The 21,920-nt window shown below is 46.3% G+C and overlaps 1 protein-coding gene across 2 annotated transcripts; it reads left to right on the forward strand.

The window, feature by feature from the left end:
- The first annotated feature begins 486 nt into the window (after positions 1 to 486).
- Positions 487 to 17,791, forward strand: mlxip (MLX interacting protein). 2 transcript variants are annotated; one of them, XM_076987108.1, is made up of 17 exons: positions 487 to 1,016; positions 5,729 to 5,835; positions 5,913 to 5,998; positions 6,171 to 6,260; positions 6,552 to 6,593; positions 8,455 to 8,698; positions 8,873 to 8,962; positions 10,504 to 10,598; positions 11,096 to 11,597; positions 11,811 to 11,905; positions 11,994 to 12,111; positions 12,316 to 12,428; positions 13,042 to 13,149; positions 14,428 to 14,555; positions 14,816 to 14,939; positions 15,280 to 15,409; positions 16,278 to 17,791. In XM_076987108.1, the coding sequence occupies exons 1-17, from the start codon at positions 715 to 717 to the stop codon at positions 16,397 to 16,399; spliced, it is 2,496 nt and encodes an 831-aa protein (XP_076843223.1). In that variant the 5' UTR covers positions 487 to 714; the 3' UTR covers positions 16,400 to 17,791. The 2 variants fall into 2 exon arrangements, with proteins under 2 accessions (XP_076843223.1, XP_076843224.1); XM_076987109.1 differs by having other exon boundaries at positions 8,521 to 8,698.
- Positions 17,792 to 21,920: the final 4,129 nt, after the last annotated feature.

A 21,920-nucleotide genomic window follows, 5' to 3' on the forward strand; every position in this document is an offset into this window, starting at 1 on the left:
AAAAAGCAGTCTAAACTATTCATTGGTTGGGTGTAGGTTTGTGAAACAACATCAGTCACAGTCTTCATGGCTGGAGGGCTTGTAACGTAGTGCGATATGCCAGAATTCAGACAATGTGAAGGCAGCTCACCAAAACCAAAAGCGAATATCGTGTGTGTGTGTATAAAGACCGCCGGAGGAGGGCGCCTGGGGTTTAAATATATAATCTTCTTTTCCAGGGAAACTTGATATTTCAGATAGAGATAATTATCCAAAAGTAACATATTTATAGCCAAATCATATTTACGAATTTTGCCACAAGAGCATATTTATCAATCTGAGAAACCTTTAATGACTTAAAATTGCCCGATTCGGCACCGTCTGTTTATCTAATGCGAGTTCGTCAGTGGGAGGGTGTAGCCGGCTCTAACCAATCATGAGTGACTTGTTTCTGTGACGTACCCTTCAGTGGGCGGGTGTAGTCAGACTCTAACCAATCATGAGTGACTTAGTTGACGAAACGCAAGAGTTTTGAGTGCTACATCATAAAACCCACTGTGTGCGCGAAATCAACCAAAATTATGGAGTACTAAACTAAAGGGGTTTTATAAAAAAATGAGTTTTATGTATTTTTCGCTTGACGTTAAAGTCGCGGAGGAAGAGCACACAGTAGTTCACGGTGTTAACGACAGTTGAACGACTTGACTAACAGCTGAACAAAGAAGCAACACAAGTATGGCGACCCGAGACGTGCGAGTGTACCGAGGCGCGGCGGCCAAGCAGGACGAGGACTCGGACGTGGAGGAACCGCAGCTCGCGTTAAAGAAGTCGGACGGACGCGAGTCACAGATCATCCACAGTGGACATTTTATGGTGTCAACTCCTCACATTGAACACCCACCAAAGAAAGGTTACGACTTCGACACTGTCAATAAACAGACCTGTCAGACGTACCACTTTGGGAAGACGAGTACGTCGCATCTCTCCATCGATGCTTCCCTAACGAAACTGTTCGAGTGCATGACCCTCGCGTACAGGTGAGTTTCTTATTCACCTTAGAAAAACATGACGAATCTACTGGGTAGCACATCTGACATGGGAGAGGACCGCCGTGGTAGACAGAGAGGGTAGACGACCACATGTCCATCCACAGACGGCCCCGGTGACAGCGGCGATCGTGCGACGGGGTAGATCTATATATCTCTCTCTACATAGATCTCGCTCTACATAGATCTCTCTCTCTCTCTCTCTCTCTCTCTCTCTATATATATATATATATATATATATATATCTACATAGATCTCTCTCTACATAGATCTCTCTCTCTATACATGGATCTCTCTATACATGGATCTCTCTCTACATGGATCTCTATCTACATGGATCTCTCTCTACATAGATCTCTCTATTTACATATATCTCTCTCTACATATATCTCTCTCTACATAGATCTCTCTCTACATAGATCTCTCTCTGCATAGATCTATCTACATATATCTATCTACATATATCTATCTACATATATCTCTCTACATAGATCTCTCTCTGCATAGATCTCTCTCTACATAGATCTCTCTCTACATAGATCTCTCTCTACATAGATCTCTCTCTACATAGATCTCTCTCTACATAGATCTCTATACATAGATCTCTATACATAGATCAATCTCTACATAGATATCTCTACATGGATCTCTCTCTGCATAGATCTCTCTCTGCATAGATCTCTCTCTGCATAGATCTCTCTCTACTTAGATCTCTATGCATATATCTCTACATAGATCTCTCTCAACTTAGATCTCTCTCTCTACATGGATCTCTATACATATATCTCTACATGGATCTCTCTCTACATAGATGTCTATACATGGATGTCTCTACATATATCTCTATACATATATCTCTCTCTACATAGATCTCTCTCTTTACATATATCTTTCTATACATAGATCTATCTATACATGGATCTCTCTCTACAAAGATCTCTCTACATAGATCTCTCTCTACATAGATCTCTTCTACATAGATCTCTTCTACATAGATCTCTCTCTTTACATATATCTTTCTATACATAGATCTATCTATACATGGATCTCTCTCTGCATAGATCTCTCTCTACATAGATCTCTCTACATAGATCTCTCTCTGCATAGATCTCTCACTACATAGATCTCTCTACATAGATCTCTCTACATAGATCTATCTATTCATGGATCTCTCTCTGCAAAGATCTCTCTCTACATAGATCTCTCTCTACATAGATCTCTATACATAGATCTCTATACATAGATCTCTCTACATAGATCTCTCTACATAGATCTCTCACTACATAGATCTCTCTCTACATAGATCTCTCTACATAGATCTATCTATTCATGGATCTCTCTCTGCAAAGATCTCTCTCTACATAGATCTCTATACATAGATCTCTATACATAGATCTCTCTACATAGATCTCTCACTACATAGATCTCTCACTACATAGATCTCTCACTACATAGATCTCTCTCTACATAGATCTATCTATACATGGATCTCTCTCTGCAAAGATCTATCACTACATAGATCTATCTTTACATGGATCTCTCTCTGCAAAGATCTATCACTACATAGATCTATCTTTGCATAGATCTCTATACATAGATCTCTCTACATAGATATCTATACATAGATCTCTATACATGGATGTCTCTACATATATCTCTCTCTACATAGATCTCTCTACATAGATCTCACTACATAGATCTCTCTCTACATAGATCTCTCTACATAGATCTCTCTACATAGATCTCTCTACATAGATCTCTCTACATAGATCTCTCTCTACATAGATCTCTCTCTACATAGATCTCTCTCTACATAGATCTCTCTCTACATAGATCTCTCTCTACATAGATCTCACTCTACATAGATCTCTCTACATAGATCTCTCTACATAGATCTCACTACATAGATCTCACTACATAGATCTCTCTCTACATAGATCTCTCTCTACATAGATCTCTCTCTACATAGATCTCTCTCTCTACATAGATCTCACTACATAGATCTCTCTCTACATAGATCTCTCTCTACATAGCCTGCTCGCCAGTTGCTTTTGTCTCGAAGTGATTAGTTTTCTGTCAGGATCCGCGGTGTCAGACTGACGCCGCACTTAGAGTCTGAATGAACCTGCATCCTAACCCAGTTAGCTGGTGTTACCGTCGTTGCCGGCATCGTTAGACATGAGATAGTCAGTTAATAAACTAGAGCCAATTAAAATAACCATTACAGCATGTTAATGCTTAAGCACAGAGTCTTCATAGAGTGTGCTGCTAACACCAAACTCACTAGCCGTCCATCGAGGTTACTACTGTTGGCTAGTTACTTATTTTGGCTTATTAAATGTTCTAGTTTATGCTAAATAAGTCATATATCAACGACATGGATATAGTTCTGCTCAAGCAGTCAGTTAAACTCGGGAATTACCGTGTGGACATGTTTAGCTACCTTATACACTTCCCCTTTTGTTTGTAGCGCAGTGCTGTCTGTTGACTTTCGTTGGCCTTCTACCCAGTGGTGATCGTGCAGTGATGGACGTGCAGGTGCAGGAACCGCTGAAGAGCATGTTGTTGTGGTCAAAGATTGTAAAGGCGTAACACCTGGCTGTACGGGTCTGGACATGAGTGGGCAGCTCTGTGTTCCCCTCTCTGGAGGCTAAATTGTGAAGGTGGTGGTAAAATAATGAGCTGTACAACAGTGTCCTCCCACCTGCCGTGTCTGGTGGTTCTGCAGGTGGTCAAAGGCACAGACAGCAGTACTGTAGGACGCACAGACTCAGTTATACACGAGAAACCCTTAAACCTCATCGCAATTAGACGCAATGAACTCTTATAATGCATCTCCGTACGCTTGTTTCCGTTAGTGCATGTACATTTTAAGGGAAGCACTCGTGATAAGACTGCAATTGAATTGGGTGAAATGTATAAACTTTTTTTTTTTTTTTTCCTTTGGTGATGTTGGCTTTTCCCATATTAGTATGTAACATGTGTCACCATGGTCTAGTTATTGTATTTCCTACACATAGCTAAAAAACATGATATGTTAATACCATGATAGATTGCCTTATTTCACATATCACTTATTAGCTTGCTTATATCTGTGACTCCTGTAGTTTTCAGCCCAGCACTGTTGTATGTTGAGCCGTGGCAGTCTGACATGTATGTGGCAGTATCTGGTTGTTGCCTATCTGTTCCTCCTCAGCCCTTAATCAAATTAACTAATTGCTAATGTACATTTTGCAGTTAGAAAGTGTTTGTTCAATTTGAAAAAGTTTTATGGACCATCCATTGGTTGTATGCTTGTAGTAGTAGCGTGGTTTACTGTTGTTGTTTGTTATCAGACATTAATATGTTAATGGGATGCTAACTTGGCAGTTTTGTCATTTAAAGCTATGTTCATATTTGTTGTACTTGTATGACATGCGGAGTGACATTCTCATACACAGGAATGCAGAAAACCACCTTCCCTGTGTGATTCTATACACCCACAAGAGCACTGCCTCTGTTTCCTCTGGACATTTATATGTGCGCTTGATCTATTGCCTGATTATGAAAAGGAGCCATTGACAACCTGCACATAGTTCAGTATTTGCTGTTTTAAATCATAAGATTACATCTCTAAATTTGTTTCTCAGATGTGTTTCTCATGTTCACATCTGTATTTTTCTTGGCTTCTGTAACTAAAGGAGAGAATGAGACCAGACCTGAAGACTTTAGGTGGCTGTTCTTTACACTCTTGTTTCAGTCCTCTGTCTAGAGGTTTTTATAGACAAGCACTTCCTGTGTTGTCTTTCCTGGTACATTTTAGAAATGACACTGTTTGGTTACTGTGTCCTTAGTGCAGTGAGAGTGTTTGTCTTCTGCCATTGCTGATTCTGTCCTTTCTTAATATCTCAGCGATACTGGGTAATCGGGAGTGGTGTGTCCCGTCACACAGCCTGCGGTGTGAGAAAACACACTCCTGCAAGTGCAGCGAACTTTAACTCTGTGTGAGAGAAATACTGGAAAGTTTGTTCAGCCTCGCATGTTGTGCAGGAAGCAGGGGCAATCCTTGACCTCCCCGCGTGCCTTCCCCGCGTGCCTTTAATGAGGAACGTGTGAACAAACGGAAAGAGCAAACAACTAGGAGAGCAAAAATCTAGACAGAGGTGTAGTTTACAATTATTACAGAAACAAAGGTCATCCAGTGTTCTAAACCTTTTAAAAATAATAATGGATCAACAAATGAGGTTTGGTTTATTCTGAACTGCATCTAGGATGAAATCTATAAAATAGTGATAGAAGAGTCCTTGCAGATCATGTGCGGTTTCATATATGGTGGGAACATAGTTATGGGTGTCCATTTTGCCCTTTAGTAACAGTAAACAGATTAGGTTTCTTTGGACTGTCTTTCACTGGAGCCTCTCTGCTGTAGCGTAGTCTTGTCTGAGAGCTCCTGTCTGAACTTATTCTTCATGCATCTGCTTCAGCAACCAAACTAATTCGTTGTATTCCAAGAGCTGTTACAGCCGTTAAGGCAGGAAAACAGTTTCTGGACCCCAGAGACTGATAACACCCTACATTCCAGGACACGGAGGAGGAAGGGGAGGCTTGAACAGTATGAAAATGATCCCTTTAAAGGACAGGACCAAAATGCTCACAGCACCTGGCGTTCCGTCAGGGTTCCTCAGCCAAGCAGGTATTACAATTGTCTTCTGTTTTGCAATCAGTGGGAGGCTGGTATCCCCGAAATGGAAGAACTTCAAGGGTCTGAAGCTTCTTTGGAGGGACAAAATCCGCCTGAACAATGCCATCTGGAGAGCCTGGTACATCCAATGTAAGGGCCAGTCACCAGACATGAGCACTGTTAGAATGACAGGTATGAAATGCTTCTGAAACTTCTTTCTGCTGCAGATGTGGAGAAGAGAGAGAACCCTGTCTGTCATTTCGTCACGCCTTTAGACGGGACCATGGATTCTGGAGTGCATCGTCCTGCAGAGGTGAGGCCAGGGGCTGAACTTCACTCTCCATGTTTCCGTCATAGTTGACCGCTGAATCCTGATGTTATGGCTTTTCACTGACCCAAGCTTTTTTTTTTTGCTGACGTAACACAAGGATGTGCTACAGATGTCATGTGTTCTTGTGGTTTGTCCCTCTTTTCCTGTTTCAAAGGCGATAGCAATTGAAGGGAAGTACTGGAAGAGACGTATCGAGATTGTTCTCAGGGAGTACCATAAATGGAGAACGTACTTCAAGAAAAGGGTATAGCGCCTTCATAACTGCACTTCACTTACCATAGGAACACAGTACAGACGGCATCACTTGATATGTAGTCTACGCAACTAGTGTAGAAGGCTAATTATTTTGTTACTCTATGCAGACTATCATACATGTGGACATTATGTTGATTTAAAGCAAATTTCTTTCATTTGTGTTCCCAAGGCATTTGTTTACCTGTTTACGTTATTATGCTGTATGTTAATTTCATTGATGTATTAGTTCTGATGCTCACAAGCATTTTTTCAGTGACCAAACATTTTATTCTTTTCGCAGTTACAGAAGCACAAAGATGATGACCTCTCCAGTCTTCTCAAGGTAACAGGATCACTCACGAAATCATAAAAAGAAACACAAACATGTATAAATGATTGGATTTGTGGATGCATGGTTCACTGTGCATTGCTCTGCGGAGAACAGTACAACACCCTGTGTACACGTTTCGTATTGATATTTTAATCTTACGCATGGGTAAATTTTTTGGATTAACATTTTGATTTCTTGCATTACAAGTGTGTACTGAAGTTTTGCGTACGGCCGTTGGGTTGAGATGTGTGTTTGTGTGGTCTGGTCCTGTCTGCCCAGTCCATGCTGGTGCATACAGGTGTACCAGCGGGGAACCGTCAGGGCCCTCTACGCCCTCTCCGAGGGCCTAAAATATTCTTAAAGCATTATATATATAATTATCCAATTTTATTTTATCTACTTACAGTTTGACATTCGACATCTAAACAATTACAAAAATATAAGCAAATAAAATATTCACCCGTGTCTATTCAATCTGTGTTGGAAGGTGAGGGGTTAAGTGGAAGCCTGTGAGCCTGTGTCTCCCCCTATCAGGACTGTGATGCCCGCTGTTCGTTTACAGAGGGCCTGGCAGTTATAATTCAGCGCAATACCAGTTTCAAATGACAGTAAAATTGACCAATCATATCTTCTCTCTTAGTGGGCGGGCTTAACTGTATGATAATTTCCGCCCGCTGTGGCGACGCTAGCTGTCGTTAGCGTACCACCTCTAGCTAGTTTCGATTCATTCCTTTGACGTCCTCGTGCGCGTTGTTTACATATTCCGCTTCCGAGAACCACGGAGCACTGTCGTCTCAGTTTTTCTTTATTGCAGTTTATTAAGAAAGGAAAAAAAAAATTTTCGGGGTGGGGTAGCGGGCCCAGGTTTAAAGGTCACGGTTCGCTACTGAGGTGTACAGACTAACGCGTGTGGTACAAGTGTACAGACTAACGCGTGTGGCGCGCGGCAGGTCTACCAGAGGCCACAGAAGAGCTGCACCAATGCCATTCCAAGCTCCGCCTCCTCCTCACGGTACACTCACCAACCAGGCAGTATTGGCTGGTGTGAAGGAGGAGGCTGAGCTTTGACCAGCATGGGCGTGGCCCTCATGTACCCACAACGAATCATCATAGAGAATTGGCAAATGTACCTAAATAGGGCCACACCACAAATACACAGGCCAAAATAAACACATCATGAGACAAGATGTCTCTACCTTCAGAAAATCAGACCTTCTCCTCAGTTACACATATGTACAGCACTAACCGATGACACAGTGAATGTGGTTCTGGACGTCCTCAGACCAAAGAACTTAACATGGGGGTCTGAACCCCAAAGTTTTCATCTCTGTTGGCAGTTTCACAGCGTAAAGCCTGTAGAGTTCATCTGTTTGGAGGTCTGTAATCCCTTGGTGCTCCTGTTAAGTCTGAGGCTACAAATAAGACAGACTGCAGAGCTCATTTACATATCACATTTGTATTATAATATGCAAATGTGTAACATAAAATGCCAAGATAAAACAAAAACAGGAATCTTGTCTGTTTAAATGCATGTACTTCATATTTCTTCAGTTGTCTAACAGCACTACACTACTACAATGCATATGAGTTGAACACTACCACTTTGATAACCAAACCTTAACAGGCCTAATACAGATTGTTGTCATACAGGGACCAACCTTGGCCGCCTTGGGCTTTATGCAGACATTTATAAACGTTCCTCCTGGTTTGGTTAATTTGGCCTGTGTTCCTGTTTACAGTGGTTACGATGACGTTAAAACACGCATCTCTCCTGTTGACCAACACCATAGGTGTCAACTCTATGCATTCAGCTTTGCATGGGCTTGTCTGCTGACCCCACCTGCCTGTGCCGTTTTTCTTGCCCTCCCACAAGGGGGCGGAGGAGCAGTTCTCGCTTTTCGGGGTGCATCCCGACGCCGTCCGTCTCCCCTTCTACCAGGACGAGGACGTGGGGACCGGCGTCCGCCGCGCCTCCCGGAGAAGCTGCGACTCACCCCTTCCCATGGAGATGGACACCATCTTCGACATGGACGTGCTCATGTCCGAGTTCTCTGATACGCTCTTCTCCACGCTGGCCTCTCACCAGTCCCTGCCCTGGCCTAACCCCAGAGAGATTGGTAAGACAGCAACTGGCGTATTCCTGGACGAGCTTTTAGCGTCCATGCTGACGATCTGCTCAGACGATAATGCGTAACGCTAGCTTAAACCTGAAATCACACGTGATGCGTTTGTAATAAGTATGCCACGATGACGTGTGGTCCTGTGGTGTAACGGCCACGCCGTCCTCTCAGCGCACGCAGGCAACGCAGACATGATCCAACCTGGTCTCATCCCACTGCAGCCCAACCTGGACTTCATGGACACCTTTGAGCCTCTGCAAGGTGAGAACTCAATTGATTGGTTAGATGATTGATTAGTTAGGTGATTGATCTTGGGGGGTTGATCGGTGGAGGATTGATGGATTGGGTTGTGCCGGTCTAGGTTGGTCTTGAAAATGTGACATGCTCAGAACACTGTGGCCCTGGTTGCTGTGGGCTGTGATCAGCCCCATCGACAGGGGGGGACAACCGGGTCTGTTGTCCCGGGCCCCATGGCCAGGGGGGCCCATAAAAGAGCCCAGCAATTTATTTTTTATTTAAAGTCTATAATTTTTAATAATCTTGAAATCTTTCATTAATATAAAATTCTGTACTCAAAATAAGCTCAATGGCTAAAAATATATGTTTTTTACCTATCTGCATATTTTCCATTAAGTGCATACACCCCCGCCTCCCACTGAAAAATGGTTTGATCCAGCACCGTAGCCGGCTGGTACCTGCCAAACAGCGGGAAATACAGTGGTGGATAGTTAAAGTAAACAAAAATCTGGAGCGCAGAAAAGAAAGGAAAAATATTTACCTGACGAATTTTAATGTTGCATTGTGTTCCACGTTTGAAAAGTGCTAAAGTAGGCTAAAGTACTTGAAAATACTTGAAACTGTAACTTCACAAGCTGTTTGACTGAACAGTTCTCTTGTATTACGTTAACAAATACGAGCCTCTTGTAATTCCAGGGGGAAACATGAGAGAACGTGAAGACGTTAAGATTTGGCGTTTTGAAAATGAATAACCATTAAATAATGTGATTAAAAAAGCTAATTATTTCGAGTATATGTATAAATATTTAACTTAATTAAGTTTAACGTTCTGGGAAATATTGAAATGGACCTTTAAAGTGACGTACAAGTGCTTTAATTCACCTTATAGAGGTGTATGAGCCCTGCAAACATGACTTTGTTCATTGCGCTGAAGCGTGGCGCGCGCGAAGTTACAAAATTCAAGAGGTGCATGATCTCGCAAATCGACAGCGTGAGGCCCTCGCGCACGGGCGCGTCATTTTCCCCGCGCGGGCCCTCGCGCCGCTCGCGACGCGTCAAGTATAAACCAGTCAGCTGTCAGAAACAGCTTTGATGTGTGGCTATATTATATACTATATGACCTAACACAAGGATTGTCTGCTACAGAGGAAATTCAAATGACGTAAGCGGGCGGGGGGCACATGAAACTTTCTTGTCCCGGGCCCCAGCAAGACTGTCAACGGGCCTGGCTGTGATACATTTTTCCTGTGATTTTTCCACATTTGTGGCCCTGTTAGAGGTTGCGGGCCAAGCTGAATACAGAACAGCTTCTTGATTTCGAAATGCCCATCTTATAATGTGCCTCATGTCATTGTTTATAATATATGGTGACATATATCATATATGGTGATTTCTCCTTTGTTTGTCAGATCTTTTTATTTTTTGTGGGCCTCCATTCCAAACAACCCTCTTCATTATTAACACCAAGTTCTACAGATGTGCCCCCACCACTGTGTTTGGGTGGAGGTGTTGTAGCACTGTCACCCCCACTGAAACCTTCCTCCTTCTCTCCTCTTAACTGCCAGATCTGTTTCACCCCCTGCGTCAGCCTGTCTACCCTCCCACCTCCCCCACTGCCCCAACCACCACTCCCTTACATAGTAGCAGCACTCCGACGCAGGTAAACCCGCTGGGTCCACACGCCCTCATGACCTTTCACCCCTTGAGTCTCCACGGGTAGGGGTGGTATTTCACACTGGCAGTAGAGTCCCGCAAGGTGTTTGCACAACACGTGTAATACTGGCTTAACACTTAACACTTCCATGTAGCTGTTCAGGACACAAATGAGTCAGGTGTGATTAAGCTGTGTGGAATGAGAGATGGCTTGCCTCAGATTAGCGTGGCGCTACACAACACCTTTGAGTCAGGCTCGGCATTTGGTGCCATGTTTTTCAGTAGGTTTCTACATACTGCGTTTGTCGAACACGTATCAAATACCTCGTTCTGGACAAACACAACGGCAGTTATTATTTAGTAATTACAACACTATTCAGTTTCCAAACCTACCTGGTGAAACTGAGAAATCGTGGTGAAAATATAGAAGGATTAGCCGACTATTGTTCTATTGTCAGCATGCCAAACGTTGTGCTGTGCGGTCTAACCGTGTCCTCTCCACAGGCGCCGTTGCTGCCGTCCATGTCTCTCCCCCCAGAACTGAGCTCCATCCCGCTGGCTCCGCTCTCCAGCTCCCCTTCCATGTCCAGTCAGGGTGGCCTCGACTCGGTCAGCTTCATGTCTCTCTTCCCTACATGCCTGTGTTCTCAGTCCGTCATGGCTCCCACAGCGGCCCTGCCCCCGCCGTCTGCGCACACGCTGCGCTGTCTGCCCATCGCCCCCCTGCCCCAGCCCGTGCCCACCGTGCCCACCGTGCCCACCGCGGTCACGCATGCCGCCCCGTCCCCCGTCACTCCCAGCGCGGCCGCCACCAGCGCCAGCCAGTCCAGCTTTGCCCTTTCCCCGGCCCCCTCGCGCCAGGACGCCGTGGCGGGGGGGCAGGTGGCCCCGTCCTGCCCCCCTTTACCCCCGCCGCCTCAGACCTTCGCCATGCCCTGCTCCATTCTGCCCTCCAGCTCCACGAAGAAGAACCGGCCCATCGTGCCCTCGCCTCGCCTCATACTAGGTCAGTGCTTCCCCTGCCACAGGTCACGCAGCCAGACCACTGACTATGGTGGAAACAAACATTTTTGTTACGTCTGTCAATATGCTGATATGAGAGAAATGGAGTCCTAAAACACTAAAAACAGAATTTATGCTTCGTTCATTGGGTTTTAAAGAGATTGACAGCTTGTATTTATGCATTAACGTTTCCATTTTCATTTTGCTTCATTTCCAGGTCCTGCCAGTGCAGTGATCGTCACTCCACCTCCCCGTAAATCGGATGCTGTCCCGACTACCAACGTGGTCATCACCTCCTCCTGCATTCCGCTCGTAAGCCCTCACTTCTCATATTAACTCTACAACAGGCTCTTTTTGGACAGCTGTTGGAGTCCAGTTTCGTTTTTGCTCCTTTTCACAGGGGTCTAGCTTCCACATTGTCTCACAGAACCAGAAATCGCCTCAACTCATTGTGCCCAAGCAGGAAACTGCCCCGTGTGCACCCAGTTGCAAGAGCCCTGCTCCCTCTCCCTGCTCAGGTGAGACACACTCTTTCAGGTTCATCCTCATTTTCCAAACATCTAAACAACCGAAAGTGTTCAAGTGCCCCACCCAAAATTGACTTTGGAATCTTTTTCTTGGCAGCATAATAAATCTCTTAGTGCCACCAGTAAACTTTATATGGCCTCTTTGTTTTCGTCCTCATTTTAAGTACGTCTATGCTGTTTGTTCCTACTTTTCAGCACGCGATAGACGAAATTCAGGTCAAGGGTCACCTCTAGGGGTGGAGCAGGTGCCAAGCCCACAGTCTCCACTCAACAGCACCACGGGCCTGACCAAGAACGAGACCACCCAGGTAGCCAGACAGTGTGCTCTTAGGGTTAGAGCTTACCCTTAACACCTAACCCTTAACACCTAACCCTAACACTGATGAGCCTGCTAACCCTAACCTTAACCCCTAACTCTTAACACTAACCCTGCTGAATTTACAGACTGCACCCAACTAAACTAGCACCACAGTAATTTCTACAAGTACTGGTTCCTCACTACATCTGACAAGTTCTTTCTATGTCTGGCCTGAAACAGCAACATATTCCAAGCCTGAATGAAGTTTGCCAAAGAAATAATCATATGGAGAAAAGTTTGAATAACAAAGGTTGAACTTTTTGGCTGTAAAACAAAATAAATGTGCAAAAAAACGTCACAGCACAGCATGGCATCAAAATCATGGCAGCGTCTTGCTTTGGGGGTGATCATTCCGTAATGGGGAACCGGGACTTTGGCCATTTAGGGCCAAAACGTTGTCTCCTGCTATAACACTTATATTTCACGAATTTCATGTTTCAGCATGATGGCAACCTAAACACATTTCCAAATGTTCATTTGGCCACTAAAATCGTTCTTATTTCTGGTTTGTTATTTTGACCCTGTTCTCTTCCCCCGTCCTGTTTTTGTTTGTGTTTGCTCAGAGTCGGCGCGTGAACCACATATCGGCTGAGCAGAAAAGGCGATTCAACATCAACGTGGGCTTCAAGACTCTCTGCACCCTGGTCCCCACTCTCAAATCACAGTCCAATGTAAACTACTTCTCCTGCACTCTTTACTCTTCTCCTGCACTCTTTACTCTTCTCCTGCACTCTTTACTTGTCTGAGTGTACAGTACCATTCATCAGTTGAAAGCAGTAATGGTCTTGTTGATGTTTTTGATGTGTTGGTCTTGTGACTGAAATTGTGTGACTGATGGTTAATGCCACTTTAGTGTAATTTTACTTTTTACCTGTTTAAAGGTTATGTTAACTGTTTAAAGGTTATGTTAACTGTTTAAAGCAGGGGTGCCCACAGTTTTCAGCTTGCGAGCTACTTATAAGATGACCAAGTCAGAAAGATCTACCGGGGGTGGCGGCGAACGTAATTTGTTGAGCGGGGGGGGGGGGGGGGGGGGGGGGGGGGGGTGGCGAACGTAATTTGTTGAGTGGATTGCAGATTGGCTACCGTGAATGTCAATCAAAATACAACCGTCAGAGCAGATGTGCTGATTCATCTACTACTATTTTATGTGACGCGATCTACGCACATTCCTTCGCGATCGACCGACACTTCCTTCGCGATCGACCGGTCGATCGCGATCGACGTAATGAGCACCCCTGGTTTAAAGGTTATGTTAACTGTTTAAAGGTTAGGTTAACTGTTTAAAGGTTAGGTTAACTGTTTAAAGGTTATGTTTACAGAGTGTGCGTAGCATTATCTATTAGAGAGCTGAATCCATTTTGGTTACTGTTCCAGGAAAAAATGGCGCATGACATTTATTTCACAATTTTTAGATATTTCTTTATTTTTATTATGAGCCTGTACATCAGTGGGACTCCAGCTACCAACTGGGACTGCAGACAAACACGTTGTGTTGTGAGCAGTGTGAACCGAGCTGGCATCGCGCCTAATTCAGTGTTGTGGACTGGACTTGTTTTGTTGATGCTGTTGTAGACTGTTGGTTCACATATTAGTCCAAATCAGTGCTTGTGGCTGCAATGTCTTCATCATCTCACTGTTCTGACCCTTTTGGAAGAAAATGGGTTAAAAGTTTTACCACAGTCATTAGATTGGCATATTAGTGGGGGAATCCTTAGTGTTTGTCGTGTAACACCTGAAAAGTCCACCAGGGGTCAGACAGCAGCTTTTGGAGTGTCTGTGCCTGCTTTGATAACTTCACCCTAGATGAGGGAGAACAGTGTGAAATAAGCTTGAGTGCACAAAGCACACATTTTCACAATTATGCAGGTTCCTTCCACTGCCAGTGTGTTCAGGTTCTTAAAGAGGCTCTTCAACCTGAATGGCTGCCTCTCTGTTTGGGTTGCCAGATCAGTAATGCCGTAACCCTCCAGAAGACCGTCGAGTACATTGGAAAACTGCAGCAGGAAAGGCAGCAGATGCAGGAGGAGACGAGGCGACTGCGTGAGGAGATCGAGGAGCTCCAGGCATCCATAAAGTTAGTTTTCCCCATTATTATAAATGAAATGTGTAGTTTCATGTGTAGAAAGTGATAATTAAATACTTGTGGAGACCAATAGCAAGTGATCTAATACAGTTTTCAGCGTAATGACACGGTTTAGCTCCATGAAGAGTTGAGGTTGTACTCCCCTCCGTCAGCTTGAGCAGTGCCGTCCCATGAGAGGACCGCACACAGTTATGGGGCCGACTGCTTTCAGACATTTCTTGAAACTGACTGCTGTTTGTTTTCTATTAAAGTTCATGCCAGGAACAGCTCCCAGAGACTGGCGTCCCCATTACGCGCCATCGTTTTGATCATATGAAGGAGAAGTTTGATGAGTATGTCAAGAACCGAACTCTGCAGAACTGGAAGTTCTGGGTTGTATCCTTTTCAGACCCAGTTAACGGCTCAGCTGGAGGGGTGTGACCTTCTTCCACATGGTTACGTGTGGATATATCCTGAAAACTGCAGTAACAAAGGCAGTTTGAATGGTGTGAGAGCTAATCTGTGCCTGTGGTGGGACTGCAGAGGAATGACCTCTGAACACCCACTTCACCGCCCATCTCGTTGCTCGTCTTTACTGCTACCACAAAGTTATAGATCACAAAACTTTAATGCATCCAGGTTGTAAATTAACAACATGGTTTGTTACGATCAAACAATGTATACGGTGTTTATTGACACAATCAAGACTCTCTTTTCCTTAAAGGTTTTCTTCCAGTTTAGCATCATCATTAGGCCTCTGTTTGAGTCCTTCAACGGGAGTGTGTCCACCAGCAGCAGGAGTGAACTGTGTGACAGCACCATGCAGTGGCTGGACCGGGACTGTGCTTTGCCCATCCTCAGACCCAGTAGGCATTTCCACGCACTCACACGGCTGCTCAGTGAAGCCCTTGCTTGGCTTGGTGCTATAGTCCACAGGTCTCCTGCTGGGTTGCCAAAGAACCTGCAGTCTGTCCACATTTTAGTTTTATAATAGCCACTAAACCAACTGAGAACTGGTGAAACACCACATTGATTGGTTGAGACGGCAACGCATATTTAATGCATATGCTCTGGCACCGTTATTATTTTGTCTGCAAGCATTAAATAATTTGGCCAAAAATAATGTCTAACCTTGCAAATATCCACTGTAGGCTTATTGTCTGCCTCAAAGAAAGCAGATGATTCAGCAGATATGTGATTTTGAGTCATCGCCTTCCTCTCTTTTTAATTTGTATGTGTTAAAGCATATCGAGATGCCTATCTTTAAAACGGCAGTGTACTGAGGTTTTTTTCTTTGGTTTTTGTAAAAAGATTTAATAAAAAAAAGATAGGACCATGCTACAAAACATCCGCCATTAAGTGTGTACGTCACAGAATAAAATAAGATGGAAAGAGTGGGAGTGAAATGGACATTGGAGACCCCAAATTGGCAAAATCCATTAAGCCATCAGTGAAAACATTTCAAAGCAGAAGCACATAGATATTCTGTTCATGGCAATCATATGGAAACATTTAATAATGTGAAATCAAGCTTAGGGTAGAGATAGGAGTCATCTGGTTGGTCTGTTTCATGACAAGCATCCCAGATTTTTATTTGCGTTTAGTGTGTATTTTTAGCTCATTGCTTACACAGCATTTGATTATAATGAGATAAGGTTTCCTTATTAGGAGTTTCAGACAGTCAGCTTGATCTCCATCTGTTATTCACTGGTCTGTCTTCTCTCGCACTAACAGTGGTGTTACGGACACTACGGCAGCTAAGCACTACAACGTCCATCTTGACTGATCCTGCGCTCCTTCCGGAAGAATCCAGGCAGGCAGTAATCGGTCCTAAACAGCACTCTGCCGAGTCCTAGCCCTTGGTCGGTCTGGACGTCTCTCTCAGGCCTAGCAGGACATTCTCAGGAGGCTGGGGCGGGCGTGGCAATAACTTCACGTGCCTTGCTTGGGGCCTTGCTTCAACATACTCTACAGTTTGATTTTGAACTCTGAGAGCTTGTGGTGGAGTATTCTCCTTTTCTGCATTCATTGATTTTATTGCAGACCATATTTTTGGTTGTAACAGTGTTAAGAGGACCGGGCTGCTTTGGACATAGCTCAGAAGCGGTTGGCCATGGCACCGACTGCCTGCCAGGCACAGGTTAACACAGGTTAACACAGGTTAAAAAAGGACAAACCAAGCCCCTCCCCTCAGATGAACAAGTACAGTAGATCCCCGGAAGTGGACGGTAATCCGTTCCGAAACTCACGTCGACAACTTATGCGGTCGAGTTCCAAATTGAATTTCCCCAAAAGAAATAACTGAAAACCGATTAATTGTTTCTCAATTTTTTTACCATAAATTTTCACATTTCCCTACAAAAATGATCAACAATTACTTTTGTAGGTAAATAATACTGTATAAAGCTAATGTTTTAACAAAATAATCTTAACATATCCAATGAATTCCAATGCTAAGTCTCACACGAATGCCTTTTTCATACTTCTCTATGATTGCCTTTTTGAACCATTTTCCTCTTCTTCTTTTCTGCTGTCTTTCTTGGGACCCATGTTTTTGTCTAAAACAGTACAAAAAACAGCTAAAATACTGCAAAGGCTTCGAGCACAGCCTCAAATGGTTTAAAAACCTTTTGAACAACAACGGCAACTAATGGCAACTAGCGGCATGTGACCGAAGCACGAACTGCATTTTGTTTACAAAAGTCACGTGAGTTGGTCAGATTCCAAAGTTTTGTTCGAGCTCAGAGATAAGATTTTCTTGAAATTTTGCGTCAAACTGAATGTGGAGTACTGAGGCGGTCGAATTTCGGGGTTCTACTGTACTGTGTCTCAGTCTCCTGGACTGACAGTCTTCTGTCTTCCACATTTTTTGTACTTCTAAGCTACCACTGTGTGTCACAGGGTCAGAGGTTTGTAAGCTGTGTCTGTGTCTGTGCACTAAACGCACGCCTTTCATACAGTGGGGTAAGGTAAATTTTACCATCCACCACAGTTGTGAACAAATATCCAAAAACAAGTCGTGTGCCTCAACAGCAGAGGGGAAAGCTGAATTGTATGTATCAATCTCAGATTAGATCTGTTCCTCGAGAATTTTCCTCTTTCTTAAAGGATAGAAAGATGAAGAGCGCTTCAGGAAGCCCACTGCACTCTTGGAGAGGTTTAGAAAAGTGTGTTTTTTGGAACTGTTATTTCTCTTTGCATGTGCTTTTCAATGGAACGATGTATGAAAATAAAAAAGTATATCTTCATTCTTTCATTGAGTCAGTTTTATGATTAGTTGCCTGTAAATTCCCACTGGTTTCAGAGCAAACTTTGTAGTCTTAAAGTAAAAAAAGTTTACTGACTAGCAAAAAAAATATGTCCTCAAATATGATAAAATGTAAGTTCTAGCAAAAAACATTGCCTTACAAGTGAGCCAAAATAAGCTTTTGTTATAGTTTCTAAACTGTGGTAATCAGGTGCTTTGCGGTAACCTTACAGGAGGACTGGATCCTTCAAAGTTGGGCCATCATCCTAACCAGGTAGTGTCACGGTGAGGGCCACCAGAGGGCGCGCAACCCGGCCAGCAGCCGATCCCAGCACACACCCCCGCGCACGCAGCCACTCCCACAGTCGCAATCACCATCATACTGAGCACCTGTTTCTTGTTTACTTTGCACTTCTTAAGCCCGCAGGTCGTCTGGTCCAGTGCTGCACATTGCCGCTACACGAGCGTCTCTGGTTGATAGCAAGTCCCTACCGTGTGTGTACGCTACGAGCTTCACCTTGCATCCACAGTGTATGCGCTACGAGCTTTACCTTGCATCTACAGTGTGTGCGCTACGAGCTTTACCGTGCATTACTTGCTGTGTATGCGCTACGAGTATTACTGGTTGCCATGGATAATAAACCACCTTCTGTCCAACCCACGTCTCCGGCTGCCTCTGTCCCGACGCCCCCGGCGTCACAGAATGTGCAGCCTGGAGCAGCCGGAGGCGAGGGCGCCTCTGCTATAGAGGTGTTGGCCCATCAAGGCATCATCCAGGGCAGACAACAGCAGGAGCTCCAGGAGCTCCGCTCAGTAGTGAATACCCTGACGACCTGCATCCAGGCTCTGACGGTACAGGCATCTGCGCGCCAAGAACGCCGATTCCTCCACCCGAGCCCTATAACGGGGACCCGGAGCGCTGTGAGGGCTTCCTGGTCCAGTGCCAGCTCTATTTTACCAGCATGCCCCACCTGGAGGAGAAGGAGAAAGTCGGCTTCATGGTAAACAGGTTGCCGAGCCCATGGAGATGGGTGCTGCCGCCCCCCCCCCCCCCCCTCACTTGTACCGCTGGTCCGAGGAGGGGGCGGGCTAGGGTAAGTATCGCTCTGATGGGTAATCTTTTAACTTGGGAGGCGTCAGTGTCTTACGGGGCGATGTCCTTATCTGTGTTTGCGTTAGTGGACACAGGAGCCTCGGGGAACCTGATGCGGAGGAGCGTCGCTGAGCAGCTGAGGGTGCCCCTGATCCAACTCGAGGAGCCGAGACGCGTGCATGCACTGGACGGGCGACCTGTGGGCGGGGGTTTTATTTCTCACCGCACTGCACCAGTCACCATACACGTTCAGGGCCGTGGTTTTTTTGTACTCTCTTCCACACGCTATTCCATCACATTAGGTCTCCCATGGTTTAAACTCCACAACCCAGTCATCGACTGGTCCACGGGTAGGCTGCTGAAGTGGGTAGCGCCCCTGCAGGGCACCCGGTCTCCCTCCCGTGTGTTCGCGCAATCCACCAGCGTTGAGAGCCCTAACATCAGCTCCACCCCAGTCATTCCCGCTCCGTACCGTGATCTAGCGGAGGTGTTCAGCGCTGCCAAGGCAACCCAGTTACCACCCCACCGACCCTGGGACTCTCACATCACCCTCAAGGCAGGTACTACGCCACCGCGCGGTCGAGTCTATCCACTTTCTCAGGAAGAGGAGCGGGTCATGGCTCAGTATGTTAAGGAGGCTCTCGCTCAGGGCTATATTACTCCCTCCACCTCTCCCGCCTCAGCCAGCGTCTTCTTCGTAAAGAAGAAAGACGGTGGACTGAGGCCATGCGTAGATTACCGAGGGCTCAATTCCCTCTTAGTGAACTTTGCCTACCCGCTGCCTCTAGTGCCGTCGGCGCTGGAGCAGTTAAGGAGGGCTAAAGTCTTCACTAAACTAGATCTGCGCAGCGCCTACAACCTTATTCGCGTACGCGAGGGTGATGAATGGAAGACGGCGTTTAGTACCTCTACGGGTCACTATGAGTATCGCGTCTTGCCTTATGGCTTGGCCTCTGCTCCGTCGTTCTTCCAGGCGTTCATTAACGAGGTCATAAGGGAGTATTTGAATAGATGCGTTGTCGCTTACATCGACGATTCTGATCTATTCTCCCTCCTATGGCCAACATGTGCGTGATGTACGGGCAGTTCTGGGCACGCTCTTGCGCAATCGGTTGTATTGCAAGCTCGAGAAGTGCGAGTTCCATCTCAGTGAGATGAACTTCCTAGGCTACACCATTAGGCCAGGCTCCGTGCACATGCAGCACAGGAAGGTGGAGGCAGTCGTGAAATGGACGCAGCCTCACACACGGCGCGAGCTGCAGAGATTTCTGGGCTTCGCGAATTTCTACAGGCGGTTCATTCGCGCATATAGTCAGATCGCAGAGCCCTTTACTGACATGCTGAGAGGGGGAGGAGTTAAGCTTCGCTGGACAGAGAGATCTACGAGAGCGTTCAACCAGCTGAAGCAAGCGTTTGTCGACGCGCCGGTTCTGCACCAACCGGATCCTAACCGTCCCTTTATAGTGGAGGTAGACGCGTCGAACGTGGGAGTAGGCGCGGTGCTGTCACAGCGACTGAAGAAGCATAGCTCTCTCCGTCCCATAGCCTTCTACTCGAGGAAGCTCACCACCGCCGAGCGTAACTACGGGGTGGGAGACCGTGAGTTGTTGGCCATGCGCAAGGCTTCCGGTGAGTGGAGACACTGGCTGGAGGGAGCTAAGCATCCATTCACCGTGCTTACTGACCACAAAAACCTGGAATATATCAGGACCACGAAACGGATGAACGCCCGTCAAGCCAGGTGGTCTCTGTATTTCTCTCGTTTCAAGTTCCAGGTGACGTACCGGCCAGGAGAGAAGAACCAGCGTGTGGATGCGCTGTCTAGGTCCTTTCCTGGCAGTACGGAGTCGACGAGCGAGGAGCCGGTGCTTATACCTGAGTGCATCGTGGGAGCTTTGGAGTGGAGGATCGATCGGGAGATCGAGGCAGCGAACCCGCATCCAGGATGCCCACCGCACCGTAAGTACGTTCCCCCCGCGCACCGTAGTGCCCTCATCAGCTGGGCTCATACGTCAGTGGGGACGGGGCACCCAGGGGTGTCAAAAACGGCTCAGTTGTTGGGGGCTCGCTACTGGTGGCCGGGGCTGCACCGGGACGTACTGCAGCAGGTGGCTGTGTGCGCGGTGCAAGGTGCCACACACTCCTCCTGCGGGTAAGCTCCTCCCTCTCCCTGCACCCAAGCAACCATGGACGCACATCGCTCTGGACTTCGTCACGGACCTCCCCCCGTCCGAGGAGAACACGGTCATCATGGTGGTGATAGACCGGTTCTCGAAGATGGTTCGCTTCCTTCCCCTGCGGGGCCTGCCCACCGCATGGGAGACTGCGGATCTCTTGTTTCGGCACATATTCCGGCAGTTCGGTCTGCCTGAGGATATCGTGTCGGACCGGGGACCGCAGTTCACCTCACGTGTGTGGCGAGAGTTCCTGTCCAAGCTCAACATCACGGTTAGCCTAACCTCTGGTTACCATCCGCAGGCTAACGGACAGGTGGAGCGAGCGAATCAGGAGGTGGGAAAGTTCCTGCGCGCGTACTGCAGCGAGCACGCGGACACATGGTGCGCCCTTCTGCCCTGGGCCGAGTACGCACAGAACTCCCTCACTCATTCCAGCACGGGGATGACACCATTCGAGTGCGTGCTCGGTCGCCAGCCGCCGCTCTATCCTTGGAACGCCGCGTCCTCAGACCAGCCCATCGTTGAGGAGTGGTGCAAGAGGAGCGAGCGGGTGTGGGAGGACACCCATCAGCGGCTGAGGGAGGCGATTCGGCGATTCAAGAGGAAAGCCGACTGTCGGAGGGGAGAGGCCCCATCTTATCAGGTAGGGGATAAGGTGTGGGTCTCCACCGAAGATGGACGCCTGGGCAGGAGAGGTAAACTGGGGGAGAGATATGCCAGCCCGTACGTCATCTTGAGGCGGCTTAACCCAGTTACTTATCGCATCAGTCTGCCCGAAGACAGACGTGTGTCGCGTGCATTTCATGTGTCCGCTCTCAAGCCATACAGAGCAGGTGCATTGGAGGAGGCCTCAACGTCAC

The sequence above is a fragment of the Brachyhypopomus gauderio genome, unplaced genomic scaffold (assembly GCF_052324685.1).
Source record: "Brachyhypopomus gauderio isolate BG-103 unplaced genomic scaffold, BGAUD_0.2 sc51, whole genome shotgun sequence".
In the NCBI taxonomy this organism is placed as follows: Eukaryota; Metazoa; Chordata; class Actinopteri; order Gymnotiformes; family Hypopomidae; genus Brachyhypopomus; species Brachyhypopomus gauderio.